This window comes from Neopelma chrysocephalum, unplaced genomic scaffold (assembly GCF_003984885.1).
Source record: "Neopelma chrysocephalum unplaced genomic scaffold, ASM398488v2 Primary Assembly neopelma1_24, whole genome shotgun sequence".
Classification (NCBI taxonomy): Eukaryota; Metazoa; Chordata; class Aves; order Passeriformes; family Pipridae; genus Neopelma; species Neopelma chrysocephalum.
The window spans coordinates 24,679,613-24,698,238 of record NW_020897693.1 but is presented as its reverse complement, the minus strand read 5'-3'; the positions used below and the strand labels follow the sequence as shown (position 1 = coordinate 24,698,238).

The following is an 18,626-nucleotide window of genomic DNA, read 5'->3' as shown; positions in this document are numbered from 1 at the left end:
CAGCTTAAAAGACTTTTTGATGAAGGATACCTTGCTTTTTTTTTTTAGCAGAAAGTAGATCAGAATAAAACTGGGCAATACAAAGTAGAAAGTCTTTGAACTAAAGATTACCCAGACAGCTTGAGGAGTCTCCTTCACTAGAGATATTCAAGAGCTATTTGGATGCAATCCTGTGCCATGTGCTCTAGGACAACCTTGCTTGAGCAGGGAGCTTGGACCCAATGACCCACTGTGGTCCCTTCCAACCTTACCCACTGTGTGGTTGTGTAAATTGTGTAGGCAGTAAACAACATAAAATAAAATTATTTTATATGTAACATGTGACAAGCTGATAGAGCAAACTACTTAGTAAACCCACAACTCAATTTTGAAAGGGTGATTTGTTCATTTCAGGACTCAAGCAAGTGTAAAACATTAAAGACATCTTAAGACTGAACTCCACTTGTATTATCTTTGAAATATTTTTATACATTGTCTTAAGACATTCATTACTGTGAAGCACATCATATAATTTATTTTAATTCTCTACAGAACAATATAGTTAATTCAGTATAATCAGTAACTTTATACAGATACAGTATTGAAGCCATGTCCTCTTTTGCTTACTGTCAAGTACAAAACAGCTTATAACAGTCTAAAAAAAAGCTACAAACTACAATTGTAGCATACTGATTTTCTGCCTGGTTAAAGTTTACAGTAGTGGCTTTTTGATCTTTCAAGACAAATAAACACGACAGCACATAACAAACAGTTGTGCAAACTGAAGACTCAACTACCTCCTTTTCCCAGAACTACTTTTCCCTGCTTTACTGCTGCTACCACCAGACTTGCTGGAAGATTTTGAAGAGAAAAGTCTTGTCATGAATTCAGACACATCTGGCAGCTCATGGTTGGAATTCAGCATGTTCATTGACTGCTCCATTTCCTGCATGCAAAGATCAGATAATCTTATTAGCTTGTAACAATTCTGGCTGTAGTTAAGGCATCAGTTGATTGCATCAGAAAGATTTCAAATTTTCCCAAAATACTGTTTCACTATTTGTAGTCCTCCAAGGTACATATTGCTATACATTTTCATGCAAGCACAGCCAACACCCAGCTACACACAGAAACATAAAACCCCAAAACTAAAAGCACTGGTGTATGGAAAATGGTAACCATGTCTTAAGCAGTCTTACAGGCAAACATCTGATAAAAAATAATCTTAAAGAAAAAAATGACATTATTTATTTTCAGCACTACTTTCCTCCATTTAAAATTTAAGCTTTTGTTTAGATTTTCAGATCTGTGCTTTCATACATTCACACTTTGACGTTTTCAATTTAGTATTATTTATGCTAAATCTAACAAATTTTTGTTGCTGTTTGAAGGGATTAGATACTTTTATTGCCCTACTTTCTGACATTAAGCTATTACAGTACAGCACTTGAGTTTTCTTTGCTTCATGAAAAGAAGGATTTTAATGAGACCATATATCCAGGTAAGCTTAATGTAACTTTAGAATTTAGCGTAGTGGTTCTATGAGATGAATTAGCACGTTTCAAAACAAACCACCCCTGAAGTGCATACAGCAGCTGAACTGCACATCCACAATGGGATAATGCTTACAGCAATTGCCAATTTAATGTGGCATTGTCACCTTGCTCTTCTAGTTACCATTCAGAATGATATATCTTTAACTGTTTTCAGGGCATTTTGCTAGACTTTGTTACTATTCCATCCACACTACATCTACACTTAAAGCCTCCACAAAAGGCAGTCACTAAATCATTAACTTTCTATACAGACTAGTACTGTGCTGATTCCATAAATAAAAAACAAGTTAACTTGAAAAATATTATACAAGCTCCATACACTCCAAAAACAAATGGAATTTGGATATACACTTAACAATTTAATACATGGTCATCTAGAGAATACCACTACAATTAAGTTCTTAAAAACTCCCTTTTCCTACTCTTTAAAGATAATTTAAATGACAAGCAAAATTCCTTCAACTTAAAATTTCTCCTTAACAAGTCATATTGGTCAGCTAATAAGAACTAAAGAAGTTCTTTAGTTCAGAACTAAGAAGTTCTGATGCTATTACCATCAGAACAGCCTGCCTGTAAGCAGTGTCAGGCCAGTGAAAAAAGTAAGGAATAAACGATTTTTTTTTTCAACTTCCAGAGTTCAGCTTGGTTTGAAGAACATGCTGTGTATATCTAGCATATATTTGTATCTGGTTTTTAATGAAAATTACAGCCAAAATAGCATTACATAGCTCTGATATGCTTTTTATAGGTATTACTTATAAAAAAAAAAAGATTCAGACACCTATAAAGTACTACTGAAGACAGTGGTCATTTAGTGGAGAAGGAGTTTTTAGTTAACCAAGCCCTCAAAAAACAGCCACCCATGACAGATAAGGAATACTTCAAAAATAAGAAAAGATTTAGCAAACACCTTGAATCTCCATTTTGTCCTAGCCTTCTGCTATTCGGCATTTTGCATGATGAAAGGACAATATATCAGGCAATTTAAAAACTACATTAAGAGTCTGTATCATATACACTACTGTGACATCTGGATTTAACATAGTAAACTGTGCCTTAGCCTGACAGGAAAGAGAACCCCAAATCATACTCTTCTCAATACACACTTATTAAATGATGTCTAAAAATAAAGTTCTAGATTTAAACATAGTGCAGAAATATACCGGAAATTTACAGAAAAAAAATCCTTTGAGAAATTATATTTATCACTCTAAAGAAAGTCTGGAAAACACCATTCATACTGTAACAGCTTCAAAGTTGTGGCAAACAATTTAATTCTGTGTTGTGCCGTTTAACAGCAAATTCATGAGTCAGGAAATGTCAGAACAGCAACACTGCATTAATTGAATAAATGATGCCCATTAAGACCTCTTTAAAAGTCCAGTTTTGTTTTTATTGCTTCTCTGTACCCTAAAACCTCATTATCTTTGGTCTCTATGTATGCATCAACTGAACGTACTTACCCGCCTCATGTCAGGATCACTGGTGTTGACAACTTTAGGTAAAAGCACAAATATCAGTAACGGAAGAACCATCATCATCACCTACACAGAAAACAGGAAATACTTCTTCAGCTTAGTTGTTGCTCTAGACACTTTCAGAAATACTAACATAAAGCTTTAGCTAAAAAGCCAAATTCTAGAACCACTGCATTCAGAGTCAGTAACCCAGTAGCGGTAATCCAATTGTCAGGAAAGAAACGTGGTAAGGGAGTATTGTGCTTTAAATAATACGATTTCAAAATCTATTGCAATAAAGCAAATGGTTGTTATATCTTAAAACTGTTGTAATTACAATTCTGCAACATGTTGATCTCCACATTATTAGAACAAGATCGTGTTGTCAAATGAAGCAGACTACAGGCTATTTTCACAGAGAAGGTATGTAAGGAAGGAGAGGTCACAGAAAAACTGTCTATTTGTATGCAAATGAAAAAAATAAAACAATCCTCTCAGAAGAGCAAAGTGTGTACATCTTTTCTCATTTACTTTATTCTTGGTATTCTGAAAAACAGCTGTATTTGGATCCTTAGCATACTTTTAACTTTTGCGTGTTGCTTGTACATACCATAGGGTTCATGAGGAAATCTGTCCATCCCCAAGATTCTCTCTTTATAAAGTATGAAGGTGGTCCAGAAGATTTCATCTGCAGTGGGTATGGCAGCCTGACAACTTCGGAGGGTTTGATGTAATTCACGTATCTTGCTCTAATGAGCAAAATGTGAACAATTGAAAATATAATCATAGAATCTTTAACAAAATAAAAGGTGATTTTAAAATAAATCGAAACAAAGTTTTAATAATAGACTACAAACAAAATTATGCAGTGTCAGTTAGGCTTCACTTTTCAGAAACTAGCTCCTCTCAGCAGCATCTTTTACAGAATCAAAAACAAGCCATTTTTTGTCACCTTGGTAATGAACAAGAAAAACTACACTCTATAAAGACAGATACAGCTTTGCATACTATAGTCTGGTTTAACCAGTTTGCTCAGGGATCAATTATTTGTATGTGAAGTTAATACCTTTTACCTAAGTGCATTACTTTGCATTTATTAATACTGAATCTCAGTCTTTATTACTTTATCAGGTTTTTCCATAGTTCTTCACTCATATTATTTATTTGGGCCTGGTATTTAGACAGTTACTCAGTTACTACCATCTTTGTCACTCTTGACCCATTTTTCATGATTTACAAATATTTACTTGCCTTGGTGCAACTCCAAGGATGACTTCTGCTCATTACAAGAGAAATAGTTTATTCCTTCTGAAATTTTCACCAAATACTCATCCACAGAATGTCTTTCCTGCCTACCTTATGACTAAATATTTTCTCCAAAACTTGAGCTTTTAAAGTACATCTTATCAAATATTCTTTTTCCTCCTTGTAGGAATTACATTAATTTTTTAAGGCAGAATGTTCCCTAGAAAAGCCCTGTTGACATTTTCCTCAAGTATCATAGTTTTTCATGCATCTCTGATTCCTCAGCTGTATTCCTCTTTACAGTTTCTACCTGTTTGACTGGCAGACATGCCAAGACTACCGCGACTTTCCTCTGCAGACATATCTTAGCAATTTACTTAACATCAAATTTGTTACCTTACTAGTCCTCAGATACCCAAACAGTGCTAGGGGTGACGTTAAACACACTATTGTGTCTATTTCTCCATATTTATTACATATTGTTGCCAGTAAGATATTGCCTAACGAACTATAAAAATAAAAATTACATGAAGTTTGGAAAAAACCTAAGCTCAAACAAATTGTTCCGTTATTAAACAAGCACCATTTTCAGTGAGATTTCAACTTTTAACCTCCCTTAAATATACTGTTGGAGTATTTATACTGATGTTTGTATTTCTAAAATGTAATGATAACTTTTATAAGATACTGTAAAAGACAATAATGAATTTAAGAAACTCTATGTCTGCCTGAACAAAGAAAAATTAACTACAAACATGTTTATTTAAATGAAAATCACCTTACTACATCAGATATATAATTTTTCTGTATTTCTGAATACTTGCAGTTACAGGGGTACAGTTAGAGAGGTTTGGTATAACATATCTTGCCATAACATAAAAAACAAGCTAATGATGCTACAGAAATATTGCAGGCTAGCAACTACTACTATTAACCAGTAACTGTAACAAGTGTCCTATGGGGATGTAACAGAAATACTTTGGAGTTTCACTGTGCCAAATCCTAACAGAACATTTATTAAAGAAATGGAATACGGAAGAAGGAAAAAAAGGTATTGGTAAATGAGAAAGCAGTTAACTGATTCATGCCCAGATTTTATTTCAGGATAGCTGCATAAGAAGATAATAAAAGTAAACAGAAAGACTTTTAAAGTCTATTTTCTCTTATTTAAGGCCATAAATATAAAAAGAAAGAAAGAGATCAGACTTTGGATTTTAAGAAACAGGTCCTAGAAGTGATGTTAAAAGAAGCTAAAACATATGGTCTGACATGGAACATCAGACCTACAGCAGTCTTTACATTAATTCTTGTACTGTGCTGTCAGGAACACGTAATACACCAACACAGAAGCAAATCAGGAAAGGCTCACCTCATTTTGCCTTTTGAAGTTATGTCAACTCGCACGGGCTCAAATTTATGAGCAGGGGATATAACTTCCACTACATAAGATCCTGAAGGTATATCATGAACCACAAAACTTCCATCTGTCCTGAAAAAACAATAAGTTGCGCTACATTTCAATATGCTCCAGCATACAAGACAGCAAGCTTTCTGGTTTTTTAAAAGAAGTTGTAAGACTATCATTTTATATTATAAATCTTAATGTAACAATGGCTAAAAGAAAAATTTAAATCATTCAGCACTCACAATATCAAACCCCTTAAGATCATCAATGTATGCCACAACAGTAGCAGAAATTACTAGTTTTGTTAAAGATTTTGTTGTGCCCTCAAGTTATTGTCTTGCTGGAAGAATAATTCAACAGCCCAAGTAAGATCTGAAGCAGTTACAGTTCATGTATTCAAGTAATAGCAGAAGGAATTTACACCTTCTTTCCTCCCTCTGAAATACATACAATGAAGTTTACTTCAACACTTCTGCGGGAAGCAAACCCCCTCCCCAAACTGACATCCTGCATAGTGCGGGTAGATATTAGGGAAGATTTGCAATGCACAATAATAGTAGTTTGTGCCTTTGTTGTGAAATAGAGGAGTTTAATTTTAATGGCTCCCTTTAGGACTAGCCCACACCGGAAAACTCAATCACAACACTGAGGAAACTAAGAGCTCTGAACATATACACAGAAGGGAATTTTATACAGATGGCTTTTATTTTAAAATATGAAACTTGAATATTCAGTGAAATTACTAAAAGGATACTTGAAAGCTTCAGCTCCAGTTGTCTTAAAAGTACAGAAGTTTTCCTCCTATGTGTTTCCAGAAGTTTCCAATAAGAAAATCTTAGTGTTAAAAGCAACAGCAGTGATCTCTCTTCTAAAAATAAGACTCAAAGTTAAGACAAAAAAACCTGACACATTAGAAACATGCATCAGAAAAACAAATAAATGAACCCTCTTAAAGGGAACTCTCAGAAAGAATTTTGTCCTTATGTCCTTTACACCAGCTCTTTTTCAAAGATGTACATCAATTAAGCATCTTCCCACTTTTATGTGATGATTTGAAGCACTAAGAATGCTTACACTATCTTATATTGCAATTGCTAGAAGGATGTTTCCCTATGAATTTCCTTCTAATTTTTCATTCTTTACAGTATCACTTTCATAAAATTCCCCTAATTTTTTTTCTAAAGATGTATTCATATGACACAGCAAATTCTCACTTCATATACTGGTATCCAATACTGACTTTTTTAGAAGAAAAAAGTTCCATTTTTACCACAGTGAGGAAACTAATCAGATTTATAAAAATACTCATACTAGAGAACGACTCATGCAATACTCAAAAGCAACTTTACTATACTAAATAATTATTTTCCTATTTTGATAACTGGAATGGTTTTGGTAACTTCTACTTTTGAAACTATGACATTCTTAATTGAGGACATTTTCTATGTCTTAAAATCTCTAGATCCTTTGTTTATATACACCCACTACCACCCGAGACTGAATAAGATAATGTGATTCTTTACAACTTCCAATTGCATTTGCATGATGTTGTGTGAAGCGCTAAAGTCATCCCTTGAACTGGCTTTCACCAGTACAGTGAAAGTTTTTCAAGGGTACTGTAACACAGAACCACAACTGCAACAAACATTTCTCAAGAATTTACCCAATGGGTAAATTCTTAGCAAAGCTAAGGTTCTTGAAACGAAGTGGCAGCATTTGCACCAACAGAAGCTGAGAATAAACACTGTCCTCCAGACAGTGCAAACGCGCTTGGGATTTTTCTTTGTTTTGGGGTTGCTTTTACTTATAACTCTGTTCCAATGTTTTTGATCGCTACAACGCCAGCAGCCCGAGCCATCAGTTTGGATACGCCTGCAGGAGGCTGAGGCCAAAATCTACAGCACTGCAGGCCTGGCCGTTCCTAGTCCCTTACAAGGCACGGGGCCAGCGTAACGCCAGCAGCCCATCTCGGCAGCCTGTGATTCCGCGATCCCACAACCGTGTGCGGCTGACCGGGACACGGCAGTGTCTGGTAGGAGCCGCCCCGCCCCGCCCCGCCCCTCGCCCCCTCACGGCCGGGCCGGGCCGGGCCGGGCCGGGCCGGGCCGAGCCTGCCGCCGGCCCTCGCCTGGCCAGGGCCGCCCCGCGGGGCCCGACCCCCGCCGCGCCCGCCGCTCACTTCAGGAAGCCGACGTGCTCCTCCCCGTCCACCAGCACCCGGGCCCCCGCGATCCAGTCCTGCGGCTTCACTCCGGGCACCACGGCCCGGCCCTCGATCTTAAACCGCTCCCCGGGGCCCGCGCCGCCTGGCAGCTCCGCCGGCCCGAGGAGCTCCGAGCCGCAGGCGCCGCGAGGCAGCGGCGCGACCGACAGCCAGAGGAGCGCCAGGCACAGCGCCCCGCTCCCGCTCCGCGCCGCCATCACTGCCCGCGACACCGTCGCGCGCCTGCGCCCGCTAGGGAGAGGGCGGGGCGGCGCCGGAGCCGCCCCTCGGGCCGGAGCTCTGGGACAGAGGGAGAGGCGCGGCTGAGCTTTGGTGTTCAACCTGCGCGATCTGCCCAAACACAACTCGCTTATCCAACAGCCCGCGTCACACGCGGGTGTTGGAAAGGCAGGGCGGGATCCTTTGTTTTTTCGGATTGTGAGGAAAAACAAAGGATAAGATAATTTGCTGCTCAAAAAGTGGAATGGCAGAAATATGAACCTGAAGAACGTAAATGTGTATGTTCCTTGGTAATGGATCTATTTAAGGCGTTTTAGTTTTAAATCTTAATAGTTATCATGCAAAGAGTAACAAGCTTTTTCAAGGGAAAACAAGTAACAAGCTTACGAAAGATTAAAATGTATCATAAAATAAAGGCCTTAGCAGTGATTCATAGCACTGCAGTTTGTTTCTGATTAAGTACAATAGCATGAAAATGTGTTACTTAGTGGGGAGGTACAGACTTACAGGAGAAACCACAAGGGCTGTAGTACCTTCCCTGTCACCTAATTTCCCTTTGTGGAGCACATCGTGTTATGTCATATGTATTTATTGTCACGTTGTAGCTACACTTGCTTCCTTTTTACATCTCTTATTTATGTCAGAGTTAATTACTGAACATGTGGAAAACATTATCATTAAACAAGATTAACCTGGTCATCAGCGGATAATAAAAACATTGTATCATACTAGGCATGATTTGAAAAGCGTATGTCATCCCATGTCAGTGGGATGTTGTGAATTATTTGTCTGGCAATATCTTTTAGCTGTGTCTGCTTTGGAGACAATGATCTATGAGGTTCTTCCATCATATAAGCTCATGAAAGCGTTAACCTCCACCAGTTTTGGGAGTGAAAACCTAAGAATGCCAGAACTGAATAGTGTTAGAAGTACTTACCAATAAAACCACTAAGCAGTAAGATTTATGTTAAAGCCACAGACACAACACTGTTTCCATTACAACATCACAGAGACACATCATCTTCATAGTGACACCTCGTGCTAATAGTTTTTACATGCAGTTAGTGTAAAAATGCTCATATTTTTAAAATATCCTCAAGGAACTGTATTAGGATACTGTCAGACCACAAAGAATGATCATGCCCTCCAGTTTTAAGGATTTCCTCAACCAAATAATTTATTTTTATAACCTACATAATAGAGTTTCTTGGTTTAAATACTTGGAGAACCTAAAGAAAAAAACCCTCATTTGTTCTTTCATAATCTAATCTAAAAAGCTTCTCTCTCTCTGTATCGTCCTGCTAACAAACCTAGCAGCTAATTAAACAGCATCTTGGCTAGAATTTTATCCTCATGTAGAAGCCTTGACTGTAGTTGCAGCTTTCATTGCAGAGGCATATCTTTATATATGACTAATTATATATATATATACACACACACATACATATATGCCTTATCCAATAGCTGCACTGGCATGCAACCTTTCCAATGTTAGGTGACCAGTTCCTTGTCCTCTAATCACATAATTTCTTTACATATAAAAGTTCTATTTCATGCAGATATATTGGTTACCGTATTTTTAAGTGTACACAACTGAGAAAATAATTGATTACTGCCTTTTTTTCAATTAAGACTAGCTACAGTGGCAGCTCACTTGAGCGGATTGCACAAGTCTGTTTGTGAGTTTTGATATCATGCTATTGGTGTTTGCCTTCTAGGTAAAAAGAACAAATCCCAGACCAACAGTAGTACAAATGGAAACAAAGAAATAAAAACATCCAGGTATATATTTATCAAAATAAAAAGTACTTCACCTAGGAGATGCTATCTGTTTTTTTCTGGAAGGAATTTTACTATTAGCAAAGTCGTATCTGCCGCTTGATTTCAAGTGAATCTCTGATCAGAAATCAGATAAAACTGCCAAGCAACAGCTTCAATACAATTGAAACAACCGAACAATTCCAACAACTTGAAAGTGCAATCAAGGATGACCTCCATGTTTTGTAGCTGCCTCTTCATTGATGGATCATTCCTTGAGTAACAGCTACATAGAAAATGGCAAGTTTCTTAGAAGTTCTAACCTGCTCACAAGCACATTTATGGTTTTGTTTGAGTTACTTCAATCAGCTGTGACTAACACTGTCAGCCAGATGGATGAGAGCTGACAGTCCCTAATGGGTTGAACAAAGAGGAGGTCTAGATTAATATAATTCCATCACACTGATAACACTGAAATCTGTCTCAGATTCTTGTCACATGTGGTTTCACATACAAACTGAAAAAGCAGAGGACATCCATTAAATCTCTCTGAACAAAACATCAAAATCCAAGACCATCATAGCTGTTTCTGAATTAAGTGGTTTGGGATACTCTTGGATACTCTTAAGTAGCAAGAGAGTTTTTTAATCCTGCCAGGATAAAAGGACTTTGCAAACAACGTAGCAGAACTTATTTTTGCGCTGAATCCTTTTCACAGTTGGAATGCTAGCAAAACTTGCTATATATTTTTTGCTTACAGGACACCATTAGTAAAGCATTTAATTCATCCTTGAACATGTCAGTGCAATTTCTCTGAAAACTTCTCTTTCCATAAAGCTGATAGCACCTTGGCTAGTATTTAAATAATTACATTTGAAAAGGAACATGATCCTGTCATTGATACTAGTTTACTTCAATACACTGGACCACAAACAGCAGCAGCCCAAAATCTGGTTTGTGTATGACTCAGGCTGTAATATGCAGAGGTGTTGACTTTGACCAGACAAGCAGGGAGCAGCTTCAGCCATCTGCCTCTAGTCTTATCATAATCTTTGAGTCAGTCCCCTGATATAGGTACACAGATAACAACACCCAGCACACCAGATGAGTAATTCTGGTTGACATATGTTCAGTGGAAGCAAAGATACAATCCTTGCTGACATGAAGAATAAATAAGAACTACATGTGCATTGGAATACTGTAGCACAGCTACATCCTATTTTTTTTTTTGAGAAACTAATTAGAGGTGAGAAGAAATCAAAATGCCCAGCCAACGACAGCAGATTTATGAGAATACACAACTGAAGGTAGGTGGAAGAATTCGGCATAAAGGTACAGTGACAGGCTACAGCCAGGTTAACTCATTTGCTGAGCTCTCTCCTTACCAAGGAACCTTACTATGATTAAACACAGAATTAACAAAAATTGTGGTGCATATCTTTTCAGCACTGATTTATTTTTTTAAAATATATTTATTGTAGTGTGGAATCATAATGCCATCTACTGGAAATTTTCTGTTCTACACTAGAAATGGTTGGAACACGGACAGAACAAGTCAGGATTGCAGACTGGATTCAGGAACAGTCTTTTTGTTGTCCTGAATATAAAATGCCCTGAGAGGGTCCTACATCTGACTTGAGGCAGAAAGGTACACAGGTACACCATTTTCAGTTGCTCCAGAATCCCACTCTGCTTCAAACAGATTGCCTGTCCAAAGAAGGGCAATGAAGCTGGTTAAGGATCTGGAGCATATGTCTCATAAGAAGCAGCTGAGGGATCTGGGGTTGTTTAGCTTGGAGAAAAGGAGACTCAGTGGAGATATTATTGTTCTCTACAACAACCTGAAAAGAGGTTGTAGCAAGGTGGGGGTCAGTATCTTCTCCCAAGAAACAGGAAGAAAAACTGCCTCAAATTGCACCAGGGGAGATTTAGATTGGACATTAGGAAAAATTCTTCACCAAAAGGGTTGCCAAGCACTGGAACAGGCTGTCCAGAGAAGCGGTGAAGTCCTCATCTCTGGAAGTATTTAAAAGACATGTAGGTGTGGTGCTTATGGACCTGGTTTAGTGGTGGACTTGGCAGTGTTACGTTACTGGTTGGACTTGATGATCTAAAAGGTCTTTGGCAACCTAAATAACTGCGCTGGGGCAGAAAAATCTCTTAATCCCCTGTGAACTCTGTAGTTGTCAGAATAATTTCTACATCTCCAACACATCCATCCCCACAGCGTGGAGTCAGCACATATGATGAGGACTTCTAAGTCTCAGAGATCTAACATTCATCTACTCCCTTGTTTGCTTTCATCTCAAGTTGACTGGACAAACTTCTTCAGGATGTGGTTTTTGGTTTTTTTTTTCAGGAATGAATTGTTTTCATCTTTTTATATGTCCAAAACCATGAACAGGATACTCTACTTTGGCACACTCTTCACAGGAGACAGCAAATGCTGACATTGAGATTGCCAGATAATAACCAGTTTTGTCTGGTTGCAATTGAACTGATCTTTACTGAATTCAAATTTCATTCTTTTGTGGAAGAAATTTAATTAATAGTTTAGGTGCAGGGAAAAGGAGCATACTTTTCCTGCTGTAAAAATTTCCAGACTCCCTCGTGCAAGCAGAACAAGTATGGGTGTAACATGATGGTAACCTGGAAGCCAGTTTTACAGTACTATGACTGCATTCCTGATGTGCTCCTGTTCTCCGTAAAGATTTGTCCCTACATCTCTGTTAAGCAGCAATTGTTCAAAAACCATGCAAGCAGCGTGCTTAAGAACTGCAGCATTCATTAAGCTGACTAGTTAAGAAGCTATGCCCCACAGGATGGTGCTACACACGTTCTCAGATTCCTGTGCTGTTACTCGTATGGACAGGACCTGTAATCATTCACGAGGCTAGAATGACGCATTACTGTGATATTTGGTTTCTAAAAAATAAGCAGTTTAGAGTCCTTATTTTTCAGTATGGAGTCTAATGCTGTGTTATTTTTTTTACATCTGGATTCTACTTCCATAATGCCACAAGGTGGCCTCCACATAATACAGCATTATCATCACATCCTTTACAGAAGGACATATGAAAGCATGTTTGTGCTTTACTGCAGTATCGGTAATAGACTACCACAAAACAACATTCCTATATTTGTATGTCAAGCTCAAATAGTTCACATGCTGTGTAGAACTGGTTCCCAAGAGACAGGAAGTCAGAGCAACACAAAGCAGCTGCAAGTGCTTGGGTAGGATGTTATACCACTGAGAAGCCTCTTCAGGAACCAAGCAACACGCTCACAGAGATCCACAAGTTGTCTGCCCTGCAGAGAGTCTGAGAAATCCTGAATCTGATATGCAAAGCGATGCTCTAATTCAGAGAGCCTTAAGCAGTTGCTTAAATTATGCTACAGTTGCTTCTGTGCTAGGAGAACCTGAAGAAATAATGGCCAAAAGCAGCAGAGATCCTCCTTCTGGTTGGAAGTTTAACTATTTCTGGCCTATCATGAAAGTTGATGCTGGTTTTCAAGGAGGTGAATGACCAAAGGCCAAAGATTGATCTGCATAATTTCAAAGCCCATCTTTCCCTACTCTTTTTTTTTTTTTTTGTGGAAGAGCTTTATTTTACACAATTTATAGTGGGACTTAGAAGTATAACAATGCAAGGGGAATTGGAATAGCAATTTCTAGATGATATTCTTTTTGGTGTATTAAATATGTTGTTACAAAAACTATTACAGTGTGTACCATTACCAAATCTGGATTCAAACTAAATATGAAAGTAGGAAAACCTCTGAACTCGCATTATTTGACAAAGCAAAAGAAACAAAGCTAGGCCTTAAACTCATTCTCTTATTTATAGAGCAAATTAGTAGTTCTGGATTCAGTTGGCTATTTCTTGATCTCAGAAATGATTCTGCAGTGTTTTGGGTTTTTTTCTGAAGCTTTAGCTACTCCTACTACTTACCTTCAGCAGTAGCTGTAGTAACTTTTTTTTTTTTAAAACACATTCTGGCTGTTCTTGAGAAGCTGAGAACTGTAACTGTCCTTGGCTTTAAGTTTATCTGTACACACCTTTCTTGTACACTGGCATTTGAGGTACATAACTGTACATGTGCACAGCTGATACCTGAGTTTACCAGCTGCTACTTCTTTGAAGAGTAACTGCTGATAGCTTCTCCTACTGTCTTCTTTCATTGTATTGGCCAGTACTACTTCTGTAACTCTTTTCAAGCTATTATTGAAATAAGCAACTTTTTTTCTTCTACCCTTCAATCTTTGCCTTGTTTATCTGAATGAAATAATTTGGAGGTGCATTACACCTCTATTACACTGTAAATAAGCTAAATATGAATCCTGTCTTTATCTTTAAAGTGCATTCCTATTTGTGTGGGCCTTTATGCTGAATCAGACTGTACAAGTAAAGGCATGCCTTGATGAGCCAGAGTTTGTACATCACAGAGAACTGCTCAAATGAACCACTGTGGGGAACTGCACACATTATCTATCATTAATCAATGGCAAACAAGCTAATTTTCTATGCGTTGTTACATTGCTATTCAGTGTGTTAAACAGTTTCATTAAAGAAACATGATTAGCAGCTTTGCAATACGCAGTAGTAGTTCCTGTTTGACTCAAATATATCTGTCTTACTTACCTGTAGTCTAAGGCTGAGTCCTATAGGAGTATAGTGATTATTTCTATACTATATTAATGTTTCTTTTTTATTATTTTAATAGAAAATCCTGCTTCAGGCTAAACTATTTCTCAGATAAGCACTGTGGGGTTAAATGAAATAATTTTTAGATTTAAAATACTAGCTTTGTCATATAAAATATTTGTAGTTGCAGCATGATGTGTTGTAGTTGCCATATGATTCATGGGTTTGGATGCATATGTTTCCTTCCTCCTTAATTTTTTGAGCCATGTAAGAATGGGTTATTTTTCTATGTCTCATATATTTTTGGAAAAAATAATAGCATAAGTCACCTTGTAATGCCTTTTCCTCCCCTCTAGCTACTTGCTTTCATTATTTGTAAATGTATTCTAATCGTATTTGACAGCAGGCTCCTCTGGCAAGCTCTACTGTATAATGGCTAGTAAAATCCAGGGCCCGCTGGATTTGACACAGCTAGCAGAAATCCTGAATTTAATTTTGTGTTTTGGTTTTATATTTTTATTTTAGGCAAATAGAGTAACTATGACCTACAAAAAGATTATTGCAGGATTTCATTTATGACTTTCACTGTTTTCTACAAGCCTAAAGAATTCAGCTAAGCATCTTAAAAGTGGTGTTCGCTCCACGTGACAGAGACTCTGGTGTCTAGTTTAGACTTACTCTTTGCAAGTGTAAAGATATGCTTTTAGATATTGACATGTCAAAATATTGGGAAGAGGAAGCAAAATCAAATAACTGCCAGGGCTGCTTTGTATTCAAACAAGAGTTGTGGGGATGGATGGGTAGGATGGAGAGGGAAAGAAACAGTGCATAAACTCTTAAAAATATGTATTACATTGAGCTCCTAAGTAATACTTGTTTAGAAAAGAAGAAATAACCCCTCCAAACAACAAAGTAAATAAAAAGTACCAATCTGGTCGTCTCTGAAACTGATAATCTCTTTCTCTATAAAATAATGTGATGCTTGATGAAAAAGCAACTGACTTTTTACTGGCTGCGGCATAGCTACCTGGAATAGGAGCATTCTTCAGCAAGGCCACAGTAAGCTCGAGCTCAGGTGAACCACCAGCAAGTCCCACCGCAGGCTTTTACACAGCCCATTATCCGGCTGGACAGTCTCTGTGGCAGACAAAACATAGGGAGATTAGAAAGTCTGAGCTTGTGCATTTAACATTAGAAGATTCTCCTGGCATACAAAGCACACAGTGGCATCTTAACCTAGAACAGGCACATACAAGACAGAAAAGCAGATTCTTTTATAACTGAATCTTTGACACAACTTGAGATGAGTTTGGAATATCTCCTAAGGGAAGTTCTGCTACGAAAGAATACTAATGGTTCAGCAAAAGGGTCTCTTAGCAGAGGCAATGCTTTGTCTGAAGCTCAAACAGAACAACAGATCAAGGAGCAGTGCTGCAGCTCCACACATGCCACAGCTCTGCATGGCTGACAGCTGGCAGTGCCATGAGGAGAAAAAGCAGTATATGAGACAGTAGATGTGACTGAGGCTGTCCTTAAAGCAGTAATTGCTGTTTATCTTCCTTTTATCTCACCACTAGATGTGGGAGCAAAAGGTAGGGCTTGCTGGAGCCATCCGACTCAAATTAGTTCTTCCTCTCACTCAAGTCTCTCATTGATGAGACAGTAAAAATCAATTATACTGCTGCAATGCCAACTAAAATGATACTTTCCTCAAAAAGTATAATGCTTCTAAACACCAGTGAAGGTATTACTGCAGACCATTAAAATCAGTTCAAGTTCTGAATACATTTCCTGGCCATAAGACAACTTCAAGTAAGTCTGAAAAATCAGTTAGTTATGCTGAACACCAAGAACATGTGGGCTGCAGTAACTTGGAGACATAGAGTAATGAATAGGAACTGCTCTATAAGGTATGAAAAATAGCATAAGCTTAATAAATACTACAAAGCAACCACTGACCAATCCATTTTGTCAGGAAAAAAGTATTAATGAGGATACCAAGACCTGTAGATTAACAATTTCTCAATACAAAAGCCTATTACAATCAAGATTTAGATTTGGTGAGTTTATGAATGATGTCTTGCAGTTCCTTTCACATAAGCACAATCCTTGACTGTTTCAACCAGACTGGACTTGAGGGAGTCACCAGGGGCTAAACGCTCATTTTCCAGAGCTCAGAGAGAACTATCAAATGAGGAAACAGTATCTGAAGTATGTATGCCAAATCCTGCACGCAGAAATGCTGAAATATGTTTTGCTGGTCCCCAAGGTAAAAGCTGAAGTTAGCAAGCTGCCAGTTGTAAAGACGGCTCCAAGGGCGTTCTCCTCTTATTTACAGCCCTTCCAAGTAGAGTGGCTGAGGTCACAAACCAAATATTCAGACACTGTGGAAAGCAAACTAAATCACAATACACTAAAATCCTAAAAAAAACCCCAAACATTCTTATGTCCCCTTTTTAATGACAAATCGGTAGTAGCATTTGTTGTCATCTGGCCACAGTGCTACTTTATGCTGGAGACAAGTACATTCTAGTTTGTTGTTTTGGGTTGTTGTTTGTGCCGAGGTTTTTTGGATTTTTTTCTCCTTGTTTTTAGCTTCAGTAGCAACTTTATCTGTTCATCTGGAAAGCAGCTAATCTGCTTTCTTAATCAAGAATTGTGAGATGGAAAGAATCCCTTTAGAGATGTTAAGGGATATGCCACCAATAGAAGCATAAATGTATTGGAATGCAGAGGAAAGTGCAAAAGATCATACTTCTGCACAGCAACGAGTGCATACATGTGCTTACGCAGCATCGTGTGAACAAGACTTGTTCTCACTCTGCCCAACTCCCTGATTTTGTGTGGTCAGAAAACCCTGAAAGACTGAATTTTCATTTTTTGCAAGCTTATAAGAGGCATCAACAAATTTAAAGAATTGTACTCGGAGAGGGAGGCAAGATGGGTGAATATGGAAAAAAACCCAACCCAAACCAACAAACCTCTTAGACCTCTAAGCAGCAGTCACTAGCCTACCATTTGTAAAGGTTCAGAACTGCAGGCATTTTTAATTAATACTAGTAGAATACTGGTGTTTATGTTCAAAAAACATTTATATACACACACTCTTAATACACCAGCTTCATCTTAAACCTCCTGACTGAAACAGCCATCACATTAGCATGCATCATTATGCTTCTCTAGTGTTAATCTAAGGAGTAAACCAAGTGGTAGCATCCACAGTTGCCCTGCATAGGGCATAAGACTCTCTGAGTTTTCACAGTTCGATGCCACTAAGCTGATAATTTGTTTTGTAGTGAGAACCTGGAAGACTTGAGGTACAAGACACCACTTGGGAAACTAGGTGTGCCAAATATGAAGGCATTTTATTCTCACTTGGATAAGTGACAAGGATGTGGAGCAGGGAATTCAGCCAAGCAGATGTGCCCCGACATGTCAGAGGGGTGGGAAAGCAGCAATTGGGAGGAAACATGACTGCTCTGTGAGCATTAAGTCTCCAACCTTCCTTTGTGAAGTGCCTCATTGCCGTGGATTAGGCACACAGGACTGGAAAGACTTCCAGTATCATCATACCCCAATCACCCAACAATCACAGGCATCCTTTTCAGGTGATAGGAATTTCTGTACTGTATCTTAAACACTCCCCTAGTTTTATGCAAGTCAATTCTCTACATTGCCAACCAGGAAGACACACATCAGCCACAGTCTGGCAGTCTGGATTAGAGTTTGCCTGTGTTTGAGCTCTCAATCCCCTTTAATAATTACTGATGCCACCACTCAGAGGACAGTATTTTTAGAGGTATCCCTTGCAGCAGTACTCTATCATCCAATTAAAAGGACATTTAGAAAACTTACTCTTCAGAATTCCCTCTCTGCCCTCTTTATCCAGAAACACCTTAACTGTAGCATCTTAAAAAAAAAAGAAAAAAAAGGCAAATTCATTTTTACTTATAAGTAACAAAAAGTTTCACCACTCATTCTGTCTGATTAAAAAGTCAAGCTTTTAGAGTTACTAAAATACAAGGCTGAGAAGAAAACCTGCCCATTAATTCTTTAGTTCTGCTTTGCTTTACTCCTTTACTAATTTGTTTTACTGCTTACTTTACTTGCCTAAGCCTTAAAAAGCTGAAAATAAAG

General features: G+C 38.0%; 1 protein-coding gene across 1 annotated transcript; it reads right to left on the bottom strand.

The window, feature by feature from the left end:
* Positions 1-447: 447 nt before the first annotated feature.
* On the bottom strand, positions 448-8,090 carry EMC7 (ER membrane protein complex subunit 7). The gene is made up of 5 exons (XM_027708887.1): positions 7,822-8,090; positions 5,607-5,726; positions 3,603-3,741; positions 2,999-3,079; positions 448-925 (listed from the first exon to the last, which is right to left on the bottom strand). Exons 1-5 carry the CDS (start codon positions 8,061-8,063, stop codon positions 773-775), a joined length of 735 nt encoding a protein of 244 aa, XP_027564688.1. The 5' UTR covers positions 8,064-8,090; the 3' UTR covers positions 448-772.
* Between the last annotated feature and the right edge of the window lie 10,536 nt (positions 8,091-18,626).

Excerpts from the sequence above, each read along its gene's own strand:
- EMC7 (XM_027708887.1), bottom strand. The coding sequence starts at position 8,063 with ATGGCGGCGCGGAGCGGGAGCGGGGCGCTGTGCCTGGCGCTCCTCTGG. Across the intron at positions 5,727-7,821 it reads GAGCACGTCGGCTTCCTGAA|GACAGATGGAAGTTTTGTGG; the intron begins GTGAGCGGCGGG and ends TTGTTTTTTCAG. Across the intron at positions 3,742-5,606 it reads ACTTCAAAAGGCAAAATGAG|AGCAAGATACGTGAATTACA; the intron begins GTGAGCCTTTCC and ends TTTGCTCATTAG.